Source organism: Pyrgilauda ruficollis, unplaced genomic scaffold (assembly GCF_017590135.1).
Source record: "Pyrgilauda ruficollis isolate IOZ18807 unplaced genomic scaffold, ASM1759013v1 scaffold2, whole genome shotgun sequence".
Lineage (NCBI taxonomy): Eukaryota > Metazoa > Chordata > Aves > Passeriformes > Passeridae > Pyrgilauda > Pyrgilauda ruficollis.
In genome coordinates this window covers 25542042-25559998 of record NW_024519206.1, presented here as the reverse complement: position 1 = coordinate 25559998, position 17957 = coordinate 25542042, and the positions used below count along the sequence as shown (strand labels likewise).

The 17957-nt window shown below is 37.8% G+C and overlaps 1 protein-coding gene across 3 annotated transcripts in view; it reads right to left on the bottom strand.

The window, feature by feature from the left end:
- SEPTIN7 (septin 7) overlaps positions 1-17957 on the bottom strand; it is a 79343-nt gene that overhangs the window by 19289 nt on the left and 42097 nt on the right. For all 3 annotated transcript variants that reach the window (XM_041466254.1, XM_041466253.1, XM_041466255.1), the window contains exons 4-6: positions 7541-7647; positions 1482-1582; positions 758-892 (exon numbers count right to left, since the gene is read on the bottom strand). In XM_041466254.1, coding sequence (XP_041322188.1) covers positions 758-892; positions 1482-1582; positions 7541-7647 — 343 coding nt within the window. The remainder of the gene's footprint in view (positions 1-757; positions 893-1481; positions 1583-7540; positions 7648-17957) is intronic.

Sequence of the window (17957 nt, the reverse complement as noted above, 5' to 3'; positions counted from 1 at the left end):
CTAAGTATAATAGCTGGCATTTTTTATTGCCTGAGGAATACTCTTTAAATTCCTTCATCACTCCCTTCAACAAGTTTTACTACTTTTGACCTACACAATTGAACAGGCTTATACTTATCTTCGTCTCCTGGTTTTGAAAGTATAACTCAAGAGTCTCTGACAAATTTAGTCATGATACCATGATAAAAAGAAACACAACCAGTTTCAGATAGTTAATCTGTACCTAATACACCCTGGAAATGCAGTTCTCCCTATCCACCACTAGATAGAAGTCTGATCAAGTAAAGACTAAGCAGGGGTGGAAGATAATTTAATAACTGAAAAAACATCTGCAATGCCTATACTGGAATTGCCACTAGACAAAATACTACACACCAAGTGAATTATGGTATGCTTACAACGATGCAAGAAACTTCCCATCTTCACTTTACATTAATGGGAGGGAGGAAGAATGGAAAGGAAAAATCCTGTTGCTTAACGTGTGAACCAGTTTCTCTTAATGTGATCTAAAGATATATAGATCACAAACAGGTCTGGCACCTGTGAACGTCGTTGTATTTTTCATTGCATTCTATTTCTCTTGTCGTGCAATTAATGTGCAATCATATTTTCTGGTGTTTGGCTTGCTAATGTTTCATCCTTGAAATTAAGCATGATCTGCAGGCCATTGAGAAAATCCAATTTGGAACTCAAATTGACAAATTTGGATATTTATCTGAGATAAGAGAATGACAACATAAAATACACTAATACAAACCCATGTCCTGAAGGAGCAATGAAGTATAAACAACACTGCACTCTATTATCTGGCATCTGGCGTCTGTTCACTCGAGATTCTGCATTCAGGTAGTCCTCAAATTTACTGTCAATGTAGTCAATAACTGGCTGCCAGCTGCAGAGATTACATGAACAAAAACCTGTAAGTTACATTATTTACATAAAGAAACCTGATTTTGCTAAGAAATAGGTGTTCACAATTTCCCCACAGCTTGGGGTGGCTTTTTTTGCTTTTCATTTGCTTTTTTTAAATTACGGTACTTCAACACTGCAACTGACCAACTCCTCAACCTGAGTTACGTAGTTCTGAAGATACAATGTGTGAGTCCACTGAAAAAACCTTTCAAACACAATCACCTTCATTGTAAAAGCATTAAAAAGAATACTTAAGAACTGTAGCTAAAGTAATATGCTTCACTAATCACATCTTGTAACAGCACGGAAGATGGTTCTGCATACTGCATGTGTGGATAAAGAGCCAAATGCACCATTCAGTTTAAGGGGAAATGCTGACAGCACTTCAGTCAAGTTATACAGCTACTTGGAATTATAGTAGTTACAAGTTTTCAGCTAAATGAAAAGTTTACAATTGTTAATATTTTAACTGAATATTGAAGCCCGCATTTTAAAATATGTCACAAGGTATATCTCACACACAAAACAATGCAGAATTATCTTGGGAGAACATACAAAGAATGTCTTACCAATTACTATTATCCACAGCATCTCCAAATCCTGGTGTGTCAACTATTGTAAGTAGTAACTGAACACCACCCTCTTTGATTAAAACTTTTGACTGCTCAACCTGTAAAATAAATACAGTAAGATTAAATTTTTAGCAGTTTAGTCACCTATCTTTAACACTGGGAAAAGCATTCAATGAATGACAAGCCTGACAAAGAATTGCTACCTTTTCTGCTTCAGAAAAATGCACTGTGTCTGTTTTGCTTATAAAATCCAACTAATTTTACAATAATTAGTATTTTTTTAAAGAAAAAGGTCATATTTAATTAAAGTCAGTGATAAAAGAACCCTCTAAGTATATGGGATATTTTAATATTTAAATTCCTGATTAAACAGGAAAAACCTTAACCGGGCATTAAACTTGATAAAGTTGCAAACTTGGTCACTTCAAAGAAAATGACACTTTTCAAAACTAGTCCTCCTCACAAGCACCTTAGACACTTCTAGTGCTGTTAATGTATTTTTAAGAATACATTTATACTTCAGCTAGGATAATGGTTGGGAATGGAATCACAAAGTCATGGTTTCCTATTACAAACAGAATTATACTGGAAAGTAATACAATCTGGCTGCAATCTGCTGAGCTAGACCTCATGTGACTGTAATGGATTGGGTTCCTGTTAGCTCAAGTCACTGATGGAAACCCGCCTCAGAAGGCAAGAGCATCAGCACAAGGAATGATGCAAGACTGGGGCGTGGGACTTCATGCCACCAGTTGTGACCACCCATCCGCAGCACAGCTGAGGCAGCTTGCAGTGAACATGTCATCCAACAGATTAGGCATGTCATGATAGAAGAACTAGGCTAAGCAGCACATGGACTGCTACCCCTTCTTCCTACTAATACTTCAGTAACTATTGATATTGCCAAAGTCAGGCCCATCTGCCTGAGAAGGTGCTGTACACCACCGTCCTATCACTGAGATGCACAGCAGTATGAAATGACAAACCCATGTTGGCTTCTTTCCAATTGCTCAGACATTTAATCAACCTTTTTCTTCATTGATATTAGAACAATTCCTATTAAATGACTAGTGACAGTGTTTTCTAGATATGGATTCAAGTTATCAGCCATGTACATAATTTATCCAGAACCACACGAGAGCCGGAAGACTCAAGGTGATGCCACCTTGTTGCTCATTGCTTAACATTCCTTAAGCCTCACAAACCCTAACTGAGGAGAGAAAAGAAAGTTCTAGTTATAATAAGCCCTACCTGGATGGTCTCTTGACCAGTTCAAGATTTGAGAAATATAATATTAATGCTTCTTAAGCTCTTGCACATCTCTAATTGTTATGCAAGTGAACTAGACTCTCACAGCCACACCTGAACATTGTTGCAAACGCTCTGCAATCACTTCTTATATGATGCAGTGTAAACCCACAAGATAAACTAACACGGCAGAAAGTTGAAATAAATCCCTCTTGCACAAGTGTAACACTGATTCCCATTCAGAAGAGAATATCCAGAATCACAGAAAACAGTAACTACCTCCAAAGAAAGCTTCATATTTAACCTCTGAGTGTGCAGGATGCTATTTTTGTCTACTTCTCAGTAGGGATCCTATCCAAGTTGGATCAGTCCCTTTCGCTGCTAGTATTCCAACAGTTAATGGCTACCAGGATACTGGCCACGGAAGTATCCAGGCTGGGCTGGACTTCAAGACCACCGAATTCAAACTGCAACATGAACAGACCTTACTGGAAGGTTAGGAAGGTGTGAAAAAAAAACAGAAATCAAAACCAAACAAACAAAACTGTACACACACAGCCTAAGCCACCACTAAGTTACTCTTTCACAAACTATACAACTCTCATCCTTCCAAAAGCATGCAGCTGAAAGCCATGAGAACCTAGGAATACATTCACGGCTTTAGAAATGTACATTTTAATTATGGTGAGTGTATTTCCCCCATCCTCTAGAGTTCTACCAAGAAATTTTATTGCACACAACTGATACCAGAACTCAAGACAGTAATCCCTTGCCATAGTCAACTCAGCCAAGAGTTTACTACTCACAAGCTTTAGCACACAAGAGATTAACTTCTGATTCCTTGCATTCTTTTGGCTATCTTGCATATAGTAATCACACAGCCCTCCTATTACCAAGCTCTCTGCAAGTATACAAAACCCACAACACTTGCAAAATACTAGAGATTATAATGTTAAGAGAAGTACTCTTGCCAAGAGCTACAAGGTATCAGCTTTATTCTCCAGCACAAAAATTCCCAGCAAGAACCATTAAATTGTTATGGGCTCATGGTGGAATGCCTTTACAAAAGAAGCAATTAATAAAACATTATCTTGAACATCTGTTTATAACAAAGGAAAAGAAAGGTCAGGAGATCTCAGAAATGTCAAGCCAGGCATTTTCTCTGATTCTGCATGCTTGTAAAAATCTAAGTGTGACTGAATTTGTGAAGTCACCTTCTGACAAATGGTCTGCAGCAACTGAATCTCTGCAGACAGTGCTGATACATTTCTGGATTGTGAGGATTTAAATTTTTTTCTTACTTTTCATAAATTCATGTAGGTATCTGCTATCAGAGCAGGGTTTTCACAAACCTACAGAACAAGAGACATTAGCTGATTAATTAAAAGTCCTATGCTTGTGCTGTGGACAATCAGACCACATCCAGTATATACTATAAGCAGTAGATTCTACTGGTAGGAAACAGTAGACGAAGACCCTGCCACAAAGCCTCTGCAAAGTTGCATTTTTCTAACCCAAATGGATGTGTCCATACATGGTCAAAGGCACGGAAAGCAGCAACATCTGGAAAAGATCCAGAAAATCACTGTAAACTAGTGTCATTCACAGTTAAGCATCCAACTGCATCCCATCGTCTGATTTACAAGTATTCCCAAGGGATTCATGGAAAACATTAGTTCAAGTCTTGGAGTCTTGGAATTTAAGACTTTTCATTAAAAGTCTCCTCCAAATAGGCATTTTCCCATGCACTCCAGTCAGCTGGGTCACACGGGTCCCCTTGGCAGTTACTACACAGCATTCAGCGCTTGGTGCTTGTTACAGCTTGACTGCTTTTTATTGGATGAAACATGTCTTTGCCATCCTGCATTTAAGGCAATCAGATAATGATCAGAGAAAACACATTTAATACCCTCTCATTTCTGAGTATGTTTCCTTTGAATTCATCTGACACCAAATCACTTACTCTTAACCGTTCTTCTGCATTTTCTATGAGATAAATGCAAAGGAGCTGCCTCACAAAGCAACTCCAAACTGCAATGGTTTTCAAGCCACAGTTTGAGTTTATCTATGTGAGAGCCTCTTACACAATTCCTGATCAGTAAGCTGCTCCCACCATATAAGAACTGGTAATTACTACAACCAAGATTTGAGGATGCTCAAGTGAGGTGGCCTCTCATCCCTACCCTACAAAACCCTTTCATCAATCCTCAACTTAAAAAGGCTTTCACTGGCAGGGAGTACAAATCCAGTGGATCCAAATAGCAACTCCCACTGCTTATTCTTTAATATTTGACAGGAAACACCTCCACATCATACACATTGCTACCACACATGATTTTCAAGCTTGTAGGGGGAAACAATTTTATCCTCACTTGCAGCGACAATGAAATAAGATAGTTTCAGTTTCTTTCTTAAAATGCTACACTGACTTTTCATTCATCCCAAGAAACTGAAAGCAAAGTTGCATTTTAAGTATATTTTAACAAGAAGTACTTATTAGATAAAGTCAAAATTCGTTTCTAGAGGGGAAGACTGTCTTTACATCTATTTCATTCCCACCATATTGTTTTCTAAGTCATGTCAGATCCCAATTCAGTATTGAAAATAGCTTTGGCAAGCTCTTGGCCTCAAGCTTTAGCCTACATAGTGGAAGTAAGAAAAAAAATGCAATGGTTTTTCAGCCTGAGCTCTCTTCAAGCCCTTTTCTTTCCCTCTCCAGCTTTACATAGGGGGAAAAAAAATCATTAAGTGAGGCTTTCTGAAAAGTATGTCTTTTTCTTAAACCAGTAAACCAATACAAATCAAACCACCCCAATGGTCAGAATAAACAGCAGATCATCTAATCTTGCCCCCTAACAGATGAAAGTACTTAACTCAAATTCCAGAAATTCCACACATATTTTCTTTTTTTTTTTTACACTGATGCACCTTTAACTAGGGGGGGAGTGAGTTCTCTGGAACATGTCTTGGTTTGGGTTTTTTTGTTAGCTTATATACAAATTCTTCCAAAAATTTTTCACAACTGAAAAAAACAAAAATCTTCCAATGACAGGGAATCCATCCCACAGTTATTTAAACGAAAATTCAATGAACATAACCTGAATTGGTTTAGCTTCTGCTAAACTAAAATGTAATCATCAGTAATGAAATCATGCTACATCTTTCTTCCAATAAAAGAGTCACCCATCTATTCAGTTTTCCAACAGTCACTGATTGGCTCAGTAATAAGTATATTATATGAGAGTTTAACTCTCTGCACACCGCTTCCACCCCACTTAGCATCTCTGAAACAAGTAAGCCGTTTCATGACCTTATTCAAATAATGGTCTGATGTCCCTGATAACAAGCTTTCAAGTCAATTTTGTCAGTTGCTGGTTTTACATTTTGGTTTTACATTAAACCAATAAAGCAGCATAACAAATATGAACAAAGCTTAGACACTATTAATATATTGTTAACCAAATTCTGGATGTTCAGAAGCTTTCCTCAAATAAGAAAAATTGATATTCTGCAATGAATTAATTTTGTAATAGTATTCAAACTTTAAGGTTGAGCTAACTGATTAGCAATGCAATTTAAGCTTCTCGATATGGACATAACTAAATTTTTTCTTCTACTGTGGTTAATTACTCTGTATTCTGACACTGGATTTTGAAAATGTTTTAAGAAAAACCCCGAACAAAAAAAACCCCGAGGTCCCACAAAGCAATAAGGACAGTGGTTCATGACACTGGTGCTTAATTACTTGATTCCAACGAGTAAAAAAGCACTCTATTTTACAGCTTCTGTTTAGCACCTTGCATACCCTCCTAACTCAACACAGTTTAATCACTTTATGGTAACTCTGCAATTGCCCAGTCCCTTCAGCCACAGTTGAATTTTGCAGCTGGAGGAACTCTGTTGGGCAAAAGAAGCAATGGTGATCACCCTTGGTCCTCACCTGTACAAAGTTAGATTATCACAAGCTGTCTTCACCAAATTCTTAAGCAAGTGCACATCAGGAGAGGTAAGCAGAGCTCATGCATCCTTATTCAGCTGCTCAGCTCTGGAGGCAGAAAGTACCTCAAAAACACAATGATTTCCTAAACTACCCATAGCATTATTATTCCTTAGCATTAGGTAGCTGTTCTTTTTAGCAATCTTTTTATAACACAGAAAACACCCTCCTTTTCTTAAGAGAAAGTAGCAAGCAGCAAGTAATTGCACAACAAAAAAAAAAGATCAGTTGAAGTTTTCCAGTCTTTGGCTTAATATTTCAGTTGCATCATGCACTTGCAGGAACATCATCTTTGCCTCAGTCTAGTGCTTAAAGTCAGGCAGGTTCACCCTAGTCTCTGATGTTTTAGAATAACAACTTGTAACAGGTAAACAAGGTACCACTAAGGATACTGTCAGCAGAAGACTTACAGATACTTTTATACCCAGTCTGCACTTCTGTCAAATCATTTACTATTTGATCTCTAAAAGCCTAACAGACAGGTTTTACTGCACATCTATGTATTTCTACAGATTTACTCACTATTTTAACTGATAATAAACACTACATTTTCAAAACATTCGGCACATATATGTGCTTTTTAATCTACAGGCAAAACACAAAACAATTCAGGGCTCCCACATTTCTACAGGCTACAGGTTTGAGAACCTGAAAGTTTTGCTGTTCAGACACACTGAATACTTCTCAGGGGTTCATATCATGACCAAATGTATTTTGAAACTCAGATGCTTATGTGACAACTTACATCGCCTTACATTACTAAATTGCAAGCTACAATATTCAGGCCGTATCTTTTTTTCCCCAGACATACCTGTACAGTCTTTTTAATTCTGTGTGAAGGACCTGGATACTCTGGGGAATACAATTCTGTTAAGAATAATGAGTTGATTAATGTTGATTTTCCCAGTCCAGATTCACCTAGAAGAAAACAGAACAGTTTCAGTAAAACCAGGACCATCATGTGAAATATAAACATTTAGATCCACATTTCAAACAGTCTTTAAACATAGTACCTGAAAACATGCACTGCACTCTAAGACTTTGAGAATCTATAATCTTTTCCAATTTCAAGGAAAACTTTTCAAATCCAACTGTCACTGTTGTGCTCTATACATTAATTTTTTCGATCATATTAAGTATTGAGTGAGTTCAGCACTTTTGTCCATTTCTCCCATTACAACATTCAAAGATGATATTACATTGGATTTTATACACAAACTATCTTCCTGGTATAACTCATCATAATGCCAAAGCAGATAAAGTTGTCTCTTTTATTTCAAATATTATTTATTTGAGAGTCTTTATTATCAGAGAGGGAAAAAAGAAGTGGGGGTGGGAGTGGGGGAGGGTGGACGAGAAAGATTGAGATTAGCTTGCTATAACTATTAAAGCCAAAAGAGATAAAATGAAGTTTCAAACTATGTGGTTTGCCTGGGAATTTTGTTGTGAGGTACAGAAGGGGGCTGGATTTTATTAGGCTTTTTTTGATAATTTCTTCACGAGCAACAGTAAATCAGCTTTGCTGAACAATCTGGAGACACTACTGCCATGACAATCCAAGCAAAAACAGCTAAACATACCACAACAAAGATTACCCTCCATTTACAGCTCTACAGAGACAAGGGCAAGAATTTCAGATCAACTATTTATTATTTTAAAAGAAAAATCCTTTGCTAAATTTTTTAGGTTTTTTTTTTTTTGGGGGGGGGTGTTTTGATTGTTGTGTTTTTTTTTTTTTTTTTTTTTGTTTTGTTTGTTTTTTGGTTTTTTTTTCCTTGGTTAAGAAACTACTTCAACAAGACAATTTACACTGGCATGAGAGCTAAGGAAAAAGGTATAAAAAATGCTTTCTTTCTGTTTAGGTTTCATATGCCTGTCTGTCTGTCAGTACATTGATCTAAGCAGAAACAGACACAGAGAAATTTGCTTTCAAGTGAACAAATTTAAAGGCAAACCATGTACTCTCACTGAGGGAGGAAAATGAGCTGAACTGCGCCCATGACTTAAAGGTAAAACTTAACTAAAGCACTGATCACTCCAGCCCCAACAAACATTGTGTTGATTTAGAGACTGAACTGAGAAAACTTCCAGCCCTTTTTTGAGATAAATGTCTTGGGTTAATACAAGAGAGTTACGTAGCAGAAAGCAGTTAGGAACTGTCTCCCCTGTAATAGGACTCCAGGTTTCCTACACTGGCTCACACACAGCAGCCATCTCGATTACAGTGGTACAGCACAGAGCGTCTGCAGCACCGAGCAGAGCAATCTCATTAGCTGCACTGTAAACGGATTAGCAGCTGATGAAACTGCAACCAGAGCTCCTGCCGGCTGTCCGCGCCCTCAGTAGTGCTTGTTCTTCAAACCCCACCCTCTTGGACAGATGAGCTAACCCGTGCTGCGAGCAGGAGCTGCCCACGGCCAGGCTGATGGAAAGGGAGATAGGTACTCAAGGTATGGGTGTCAAAACAGCAGTGAACACTAACCCCACCAGGACAGGTTTAGGCAAGCCATCAGGGACATGCCTGCTGACAAGATTTCATCATTGCCCTCCACATTTTGCCTTTTTCCGTGGTCAGATGCATGAGACACCTACGAACTATGCCTCAGAGTCTGGTTATAAAAGATACAGGTTTTCTACTCTGCATTTGCAAGACTTAAAGGGCAGGGTCAGCTGCAGCCGAGGGGCCCCCCAACAATTCTGCAACAGAGAGAAGCTTCTGAAATGCCCAACTTTCCAATCTCATAGATGCATCCTGGTTAAAGCTTAACCTCCGTCTCACAACCCTGCTCAAGAGATAGACATCATTCCAGTTAAACTGAAGGTTTTTATCCACCCTCAAGAGGGTGGTTCTGCTTTCAAAATGTACAATTTATATCCTTTCAGTGACCTTCACTTTTTAACTTGACCATAATCTTGTAAAAGGCACCCTACTACAGTACTGAAGAAAGATATTAGCATCAGATTCTACTTGAGTATACAAAAAGGGTTGCCCATTCTTTCTCCTTTCTATTATGGTTACTGCCAGTCTTAATATGCTGAAGAATTTCAGGTGAAAAACACTGAAAACAACCACTTCTCATGAAAATGAGTGCCTGTCAAGTTGCTATTGAAATTCAACATATGGAAATAAGATTTTCAGCTTCAGAAGAGTGTAATGGAAAACCAGCAGCTTCTCCTAGATGGCCTGGGCAGCTGTGGCACTCCATACCAAGCAGTCTCTGAACTGCTGAAGCATTACACACTCAGAGAGCTGAGGTTTGTTCCCCTCCTCACCCTTCACCACCCTCACAGCTGCAAGGATGTGAAGACAATTTTGAGCTGAAATTAATGAAAAGAAAGTATGCTAAGGATATTTATGCTCAATCTTGTTCCCAAAGGTGCCCAGCATCCTGGATATCCTTACACATCATGCTAACTTTAATCAGCCAGTGCAGATTATAACAGTTTAAACTGCTTAACTGCTAGCAGTAATTGAGGTATCACATGTAAGAGTCTGCATCAATGCACCAACCCTGGATGCAGTTGTGCCTTAGACCACATAAGGGTCAGCATTTGCAACAGCAGTAAGAGGTTATAATATCAAATAAAACAATTGCACTGAAACTGTAGGTAGAAAAATCTAATTGGAACATTTAGTATTCTACTATAGGAAGTCATGCTGCTTCCACTGTAATAAAACAAGATTTTCTCTGATAACTACAGTGAAAGCAGAATTAGAGAGATCAAGTGTAAGTGAACATTTTAGCAGCCTTTGTGGACACACTAAAATATTCTGATTTTCATTAGAAATATGATAAGTAAAACAAAAATCCAAACCCCAAACAAAACAATCCCCCAAACACACACAAAACTCCCTGAACTACACAGCCAAACAAAACCCTCCGTCCTTCCCAAAACTACCGAAAAGGATTGCCTGCTGGAAAGACTGGGAAATTTGCTTGCACAGATGCAACACGCTATGAATACAACTAACAAAACTGCAAGGGAGAAGGGAAAACAATTTTATTTGCCTTTACAGAAACGAAATGATACATCCCAAATAAAATGCACCTTTCCCATTTTCAGTGAGCACTTCTGATGAGATTTTGCCCTTTGACCATTGCATGAACTGACAAAATGATGTCATGTAATAGAACTCTTCAACAGAAATAACTTCTAATCACTTAATGAATTATGATGTGGTTAGACCTAGGTGCCTAATTTAGAGTGAGCAATTTTTAGAAATTTGTTTTAAAAAGAAGAAAAAAAGGAAAACATTTATTTAGCAGGGTAATCCTGAATCCACAATGTTAATTATTTCTGGTATCCAGGTACTGCTTTTACCTTGCCCTCGCTCTCCCACTAAATATTTCACATAGGCTTCAAGTTCTTCTGAATATTGTTTTTTTCTTCATTATTTTTCTTCATTATTTCATTATTTCTTCATTATTTGTTTTTTTCTTCATTATTTATATTCATATATTGAAGAATAATTTTCTTCATTATTATTTGTATTTTCTTCATTATTTGTATTTTACTTCATTACTATTTATTTTTTCCTTCTTTGTAATGAAGAAAACCATAATGTTTTCTTCATTATTCTTCATTATTTGTGTCCCATATATATGAGCAACTTAGTGTTTCCAAATGCTAACATTTTATCAAGCTGTTTTTATAGTCACATTCAAACACGTGGAGCTGGCCACCCTCGTTGGTAGAAATAAGAACATACTTTTACTAACATACTTTTGTGAAGAAATACCTTTTGTGAGCCCTCAGAGGACTAGCAAAAGTTCCAACTCTTTTCAAGTCCACGAATTTCTAAATGGCTGTACAAATATAAGAGGAAGTCTTCTTATACACACTTGGGTTAATGACTACCTCTTGACCATTAGCATATTTATAAAGACAGCTCATCACTCTAACCTCTGATAGCAAAATTTCTTCTTCTGTGAACAAAACATTGATCAAGTACCTTCCTTTTTTCCTACGCATCTAAGACTAGCTGTAAACATGAGACGAAACACCAAGGAAAAAAAAACAAAAAAAACCACATTCAGTCTCCTCTTTTATATATCAAGCATACAGATGTCAAACATACTTCTGGGGGTCAGAGGAAACCACTGGCAACCACTGGGATAGTTTGCAAACCATGTAAATAGTCTCCAGTCTAAAGCGAGTAAGCAAAGGAAATTAACAACTAAAAAACTAGAACAATGGTGTACAATCCATGTGAATACAGGAAAGCAGTGCTCAGGTAAAAAAGTAAGTAACTAGCTCAATTGAGCTACATAAATCCTTCACTTTCATTTCCAAATCCCTCCTCATAAATGAACCAGAAATCCTAATCTGTGACAATCAGCTAGAAAATCTACTCACAGCTAACTTGTTTTCATCAGTTCTTGCTATGACTTTATTACCACAAAAAGCCTCAAATTGCCAGCATCTGCTCCTTGTGATAACAGAAGTGAATTGTTTTTTCACCATTCATTGCTGTGGCACATTGAGAATGTAGCATATTTCCAACCTCCTCCAAATTTCTAGCCTCTGCCATTCATATTCAAATATCTATGAGAAAAATGGACAAGAAGTCCAACTTAGCTTTCTTTCTTCCAGCTTTATTTGTAATTTCTGGTGGAGACCTCAGTTTTCTCATTCATATATTGCCCCTCTCAATAATGCATCACACTACATCTTCTAGATACCACATCATTCTAAAAACTCAGGATCAGTTTCCTTTTATATTTTTAGGATCTAGTTTTCTAAAACTCAAGCCCCAAAAAAAGTATGACTTGCATTCTTAGATTTATGACCTCATGTGAGAGCTCACTAAACATATCAAGTGATCAAGGTGAGTAACCAATCTTGAACATTCTCAGCGTGCTCTCTGCATGACTTCCTACCTCTTCATTATAAGTTACTCTTGCAGAAATAACCAGAAGTTTTCTACTCTTCACTAACAATTACTTGGGTATCTACCAGTGAAACGGTATTTTATGCTTATGCCCTGTGACAGTCAACTGCACCACTGAGAACATGACCACAAGTGCTACGTGTATTTAGGAATTTCAAGTTGCCTTCCCAAGCTCCAGGTGGGACTACAAGACTGCCAAGGAACCACCAGCAAGAAAAATGTTCTGCAGCACTGGAAGCCAAGACTTCAGTTAAACTGCTCAAAGTGATTTGCTTCACATATCACCACCAAGAAGATGGCCCGGTCTCTCTGCCACTGTCTCTATTAACCAGACACAGCAAGAACTGCAGATTGAAAAGAAGCTAGCTCTGATGGCTGCTAGAGAGAAGGTAACTCATCTCAGTGGGACTTGTAGCTCAATAGACAAAAGCTGCCAGTAAGTCCCGTGGTAACCAAGTTTCTACAAATTGCACAGGGTTTTTGGAAGCTTCCACGGTATTTTAAGTAGACATCTGTATTTCGAGTTCCTTGATACAATCAAGCATAAGCTGCAGATGCTTTACTGCTTTTTCAGAATGAAGATATCCAACAACACGTTTCCTCTGTGATGAAGTGCATTTGATAGCACATTTGATAGCCACAAAGAGTTATTACAAGGGGATCAAATTCAACAGAAAAATGCTGTACTTCTCCACAACCTTACACAGAATGTTAACATCAAAGCATATTTTATTTTTAGCTGGTGAGCAAATTTTTAATGGAATTTTTCAATTTTATAAATTCTAATTATTGTGACAGTTTTGCTTAAAATATAATCCCATTAGTTTGATGCTGGTGACTCAAAGAAGGGTAAAAAGCTTGTCAGAAGGCATAAAAAAGAATGCATTTCATCTTCTTTCATCCTTGTACAATTCACAGTTTATATGCACGACAGCACCTGCAGCTTTATGCAAATGTGCAATGGCTTTGATGGCACTGCAACATGGAGGCTTGTGCTTTCATACAGAAGGGAAGCTACAGGAATAATCAAAGAGCCTGAACTATGGTAAGTGGTATGACAGAACCATCCCCTCTTGCCAAGGGGAAATGATGCTCTGCCATGTCATTATAGACAACCACAAAAATGGAGACTACAAGATGCTTTTAATTTCAAGTCTGATTTTAGAAGCTTTCGTAAAGGCTAGTTCCTGCCTTCAGTGCTCTACAAAATACAAACCAACAGTCCAATAAACACGTAAGAACATCCAAATGAAACCCATCAGGAGAAGGATGGGAGCAGGACTGTGCTGCTACCACATATCTACTTTTCCATGTAGGATGGTGTCATGTGAAATCTTGCAAATTATCAACTCTGTCTTTTACAGACATTTATAAAGGGGAGAAAGTCAAAGCTCCACCATTCCACAACTTGAATGTGAAGCATAAATTATGGAAGCAACATATGTTAGAGCCACAAAGATGCTCCGAGCAAAACAGAAGAACGGGGAAGTCTAGCAGTAATAAATCCATTTCTGCCTGTCAGCAACTGCATCAACAGCAGCATAATTTCAGCATTTAGGATACAGCAAGACAACTTAATCAATTTTCTTAGAGCAGAATTTAAAGTGCAATAACTGAGGGCAGACTCTTAGTATATCATTCTTGTCAGAGATGGCATTTAAATAACTCAGAAAAGCCATTAGCAGGGATGGGAAATACCTCAGAAGAATATTGCAACAGATTCTACATGGCATTTCCCAAGTACGATTGTTTCCTCTCAAAGCAGAAGCAGGTCTAGCTTTCTACAACTGACAGATTAAAGCTGCCATGAAACAGTGGGTTAACTTCACAGGCGAAATTTTGGTTGCTGCCAAGAAAAATGGTCCCCTACTCCCAGTCCAACTCTTGCACTAGAATTAACAATGCAGCATGTGAAGCAAGAAGCAATCCAGCAAACTAGGGCACACAGGGCTTCAGGATGGGAAAATGAGGGGGAGATGACACCAGATAGATGAGCTAAGTCAAATACTCTCCTCACTTTTTGGAAACAAGGATAAGTGTAAAAATCTGCATTTAAAACTAGACTTCTCACACAAAAGAATCATCAGCAATTCACAAGTCAAAGAATTTGTGGCACTTCCTGAAGAAAGCTTTATTTGCTATAATTGCATACAAAGGCTTTGCTCCTGATAAACAGCATGTGTGCAAAGTAGCCATTTAAAATAGGACATGTTACCTAATTTAACATGAGGCACGGAAAGCAATCTTTCAGCATTTTGGACAAAAATTTGCAGCCCAGTAAATCCAAGGAACCAAAACCACAAGTTTCTCTTCACTTCCAGTTCTTCAACATTACTGCAGATGACAAAAACACAGCATGGCGTTGGTCCACTCTTATCCAGTACCAAGAACAGCTGAAATGTAACAATCTGAGCTTCAGAGTTACAAGCCCACCATTAACAGCTGCAGTCCACTGGCCAAAGCTTACCTTCCTTTGTTTTCTGTGTTAGGTGAAATAAAACTCCTATATCTGATTAAGCTGTAGTCATACTGCAATGCAGCTTTAGAGAAACTACAAGCAACATGAAGTTGTAAAAACTGACCTACATGGGCAATCTCAATGCACAAGCTCTCTGTGAAGTAACTGGGTTAAAGAATTCAACTGGAAATGACAGAAGCTGCAGAGTTCCAGGACAAATCTTCTATGGTGAAACCTCATAACAAGGATATACCTTCAATTTTCACAAGCTTTGACACAGCAAAAATAAAGAGCCTTCACAAGAGAAGAAAAAAATATCTTATTGCTTCAAAAATCAAGAGGAACAGAAACTGTTGTGAAAAATGATAAAGCAGCATGCTCTGTTTAAGGCAAGAAAGCAAACATCTGAGACCACTGCTGCAGAGCTGGACTTACTCTCTGGACGCAAATACAGGGATAAATACAATTGAATTCCCTGATTATATGAATTATTAAAAAAAAAAAAGCGGGAAGATTATAGGAACATGAAATTTGTCATCTCTACATTACTGCTGACAACCAGTTGTACAGCATTTCCAGTACATAACTGCTTACATTTGCTGACTAAAGAATAAAAAGTATATTAATGAACACAGATCGCAGATTAGTCACAGTAGGCTCTTTCATTACTTGGACAGAAACACAGCTATCAAAATGCTAATGAAAACATAAGAAAAAGGTTAAGTAAACCCCATCACTCTAAGATTAAAACACTTGGTACAGATACTGGGTCAACATCTAAGTGTGGCATGCATGCAACTCAAGAACAAGAAGCTCTACACATCAATCAGAGCAAAAGGAGAGAAAGATGAAGCACTGTAGGCGGCATCTTCGTCCAAACGCCACCCAACTGATACATCTAAGGCATGACTATCACAGAAAATTTCAGAAGGACAAAAAACCAAAATTATTTTTACTTGCATGGAACCTAATGAGTACAGAAGAGTACAAAGCGCACTTGGATTGACTTACTCAATTCTTCGTCATATCTTCCCTTGAAAATTTACACTACAACAGAATAAAAGCTACTGGAAGTATACTGAGTCCTCTCCAAATATCCCGGACGGGACACTGCTATTAAGTAAATCCACAAAACTTTGTAAGAGGACTTAACTTAGAACATTTCTTGTGATAGGAAAAAATTCTTCCAACACCTTATACCTTCCCTCTTGATGCCTTCTCTCTTTATTATCCTTGGAAACACTTTTTATAGCAGGAAATTGTTACGACAAACCCCTAAACCAGCACAAGTGGCCAGCAGAAGATACAGACAGCTAGACAGAATTGTGAAAATACACCCTTGTGATATGATTCTTGTGGCAATAAGGAATGAGAAATTAGGACAATGTTGCTTGCAAATTAGGGTAATTCTGCTTCTTCAGTCTGGAGCAAGAGGATCATAGAGATATACTCTCCTGGATACACTGCTGCTACTTTTAAGAAACCTTGGGAAAATGTGCTTTTGTTTCCATAAGACAGCCCCCACTGGAATTGTAAAAATGGGTATTTTAGCTCTAAAAAAGGGTGTGGAATAGGCTTGCGTTGTCAAGACCACACCCCTTTTAATATGGTAACAACTGTTCTGCTTAAGTGCTAAGCGATTGTTGCCAAACTGCTGCCACCACTGCTCAGTTTTCTAATAATGACTTAGAAGAAAACTGAGCTGCTTTTGTAGCCAATAGAAGCATCCATTTACAAAGTGGAAAGGAAAACAGACACGTCTGATAAAGTCATATCCTGAGACCTGTCTAGAATGCTTGCTATGTTTTGCAGTGGGTAAGTCTGAAGGACAGACATGGAGGTGGACCAGGAATCCTTCTGGAATTCCTGCCAGCTATAGAGGACACAGCCCAGAGCCAAGGACGCTGAATCTGGCAAGTGATAGGCTTGTCCTTTACAGAAGGTGAGAATGATACACACTGAGTTTAGTCAGAAGAGATACAAATCATCATTCTTAAAATATTTTTCACTTAAATTCTTAAATCGTTCCGTCAAATACAATGCAAAAAAAGATTGCATTGTAATGTAAGAGGCAATGTAAGAAAGTGAAAATATGACATAACTCTTTTCTACCTCAATGCCTGCTGAGCTGCAGTTATTGTTTTCTGTTCTGCCTGGCACTGATGTAGCAGAAAAGTGGTGAACAAATACTTGTCAATAGTCAATTTCCTTTAAGTTAGCAACTTCATATATATTCCACACTTTTACAGGCAGTGTATGTCTCCAAGACCTCAAAAATAAAGAAATCTTGCAATTTCTTCTCTACCACAATGTAATGGTATCCATCTAAATTAACCTTTTTTATACAAAACATCAGTTTCACCTCATCTTTTATTTCAATATTTATGCTATACTAAGGCTGAGCTGCACTGTGGATTTCAAAGTTACTTGCTTCTACAGGGCTAGAAGGACATGAAACAAGACTCAATTTCTATATTCCTGAAATTAGAATACGATACCACCCTTGCAGTGCTATGCATTTTCGTTTTATCCAGACTTCAAAATCTGAATTGAAGAAGTCTAATGTAGCTCTCCCATAGCAAAAATCTTCCCACACCCCACGTGCCACCCTTAGAAATTAATATGAACAATTATCACATTCCTATTCAAGTTTGTTGTCCAAAATGATATATCAGATACACATTTCTCCTGAAATAGTCATTTTAGTAATGAGACTTAAAAAAAAAAAAAAAAAAAAAAAAGGAAACTAAATTAAGCTTCAGTGAGGCATGGAAGTCCAAGTGAGATAGACCTGATAAACATGTAGCTACTTACTTACAGTTTATATGTGAAAGCTCCCCATTTGGGGAGCCATCTGAAAATGCATACTACTAAGAT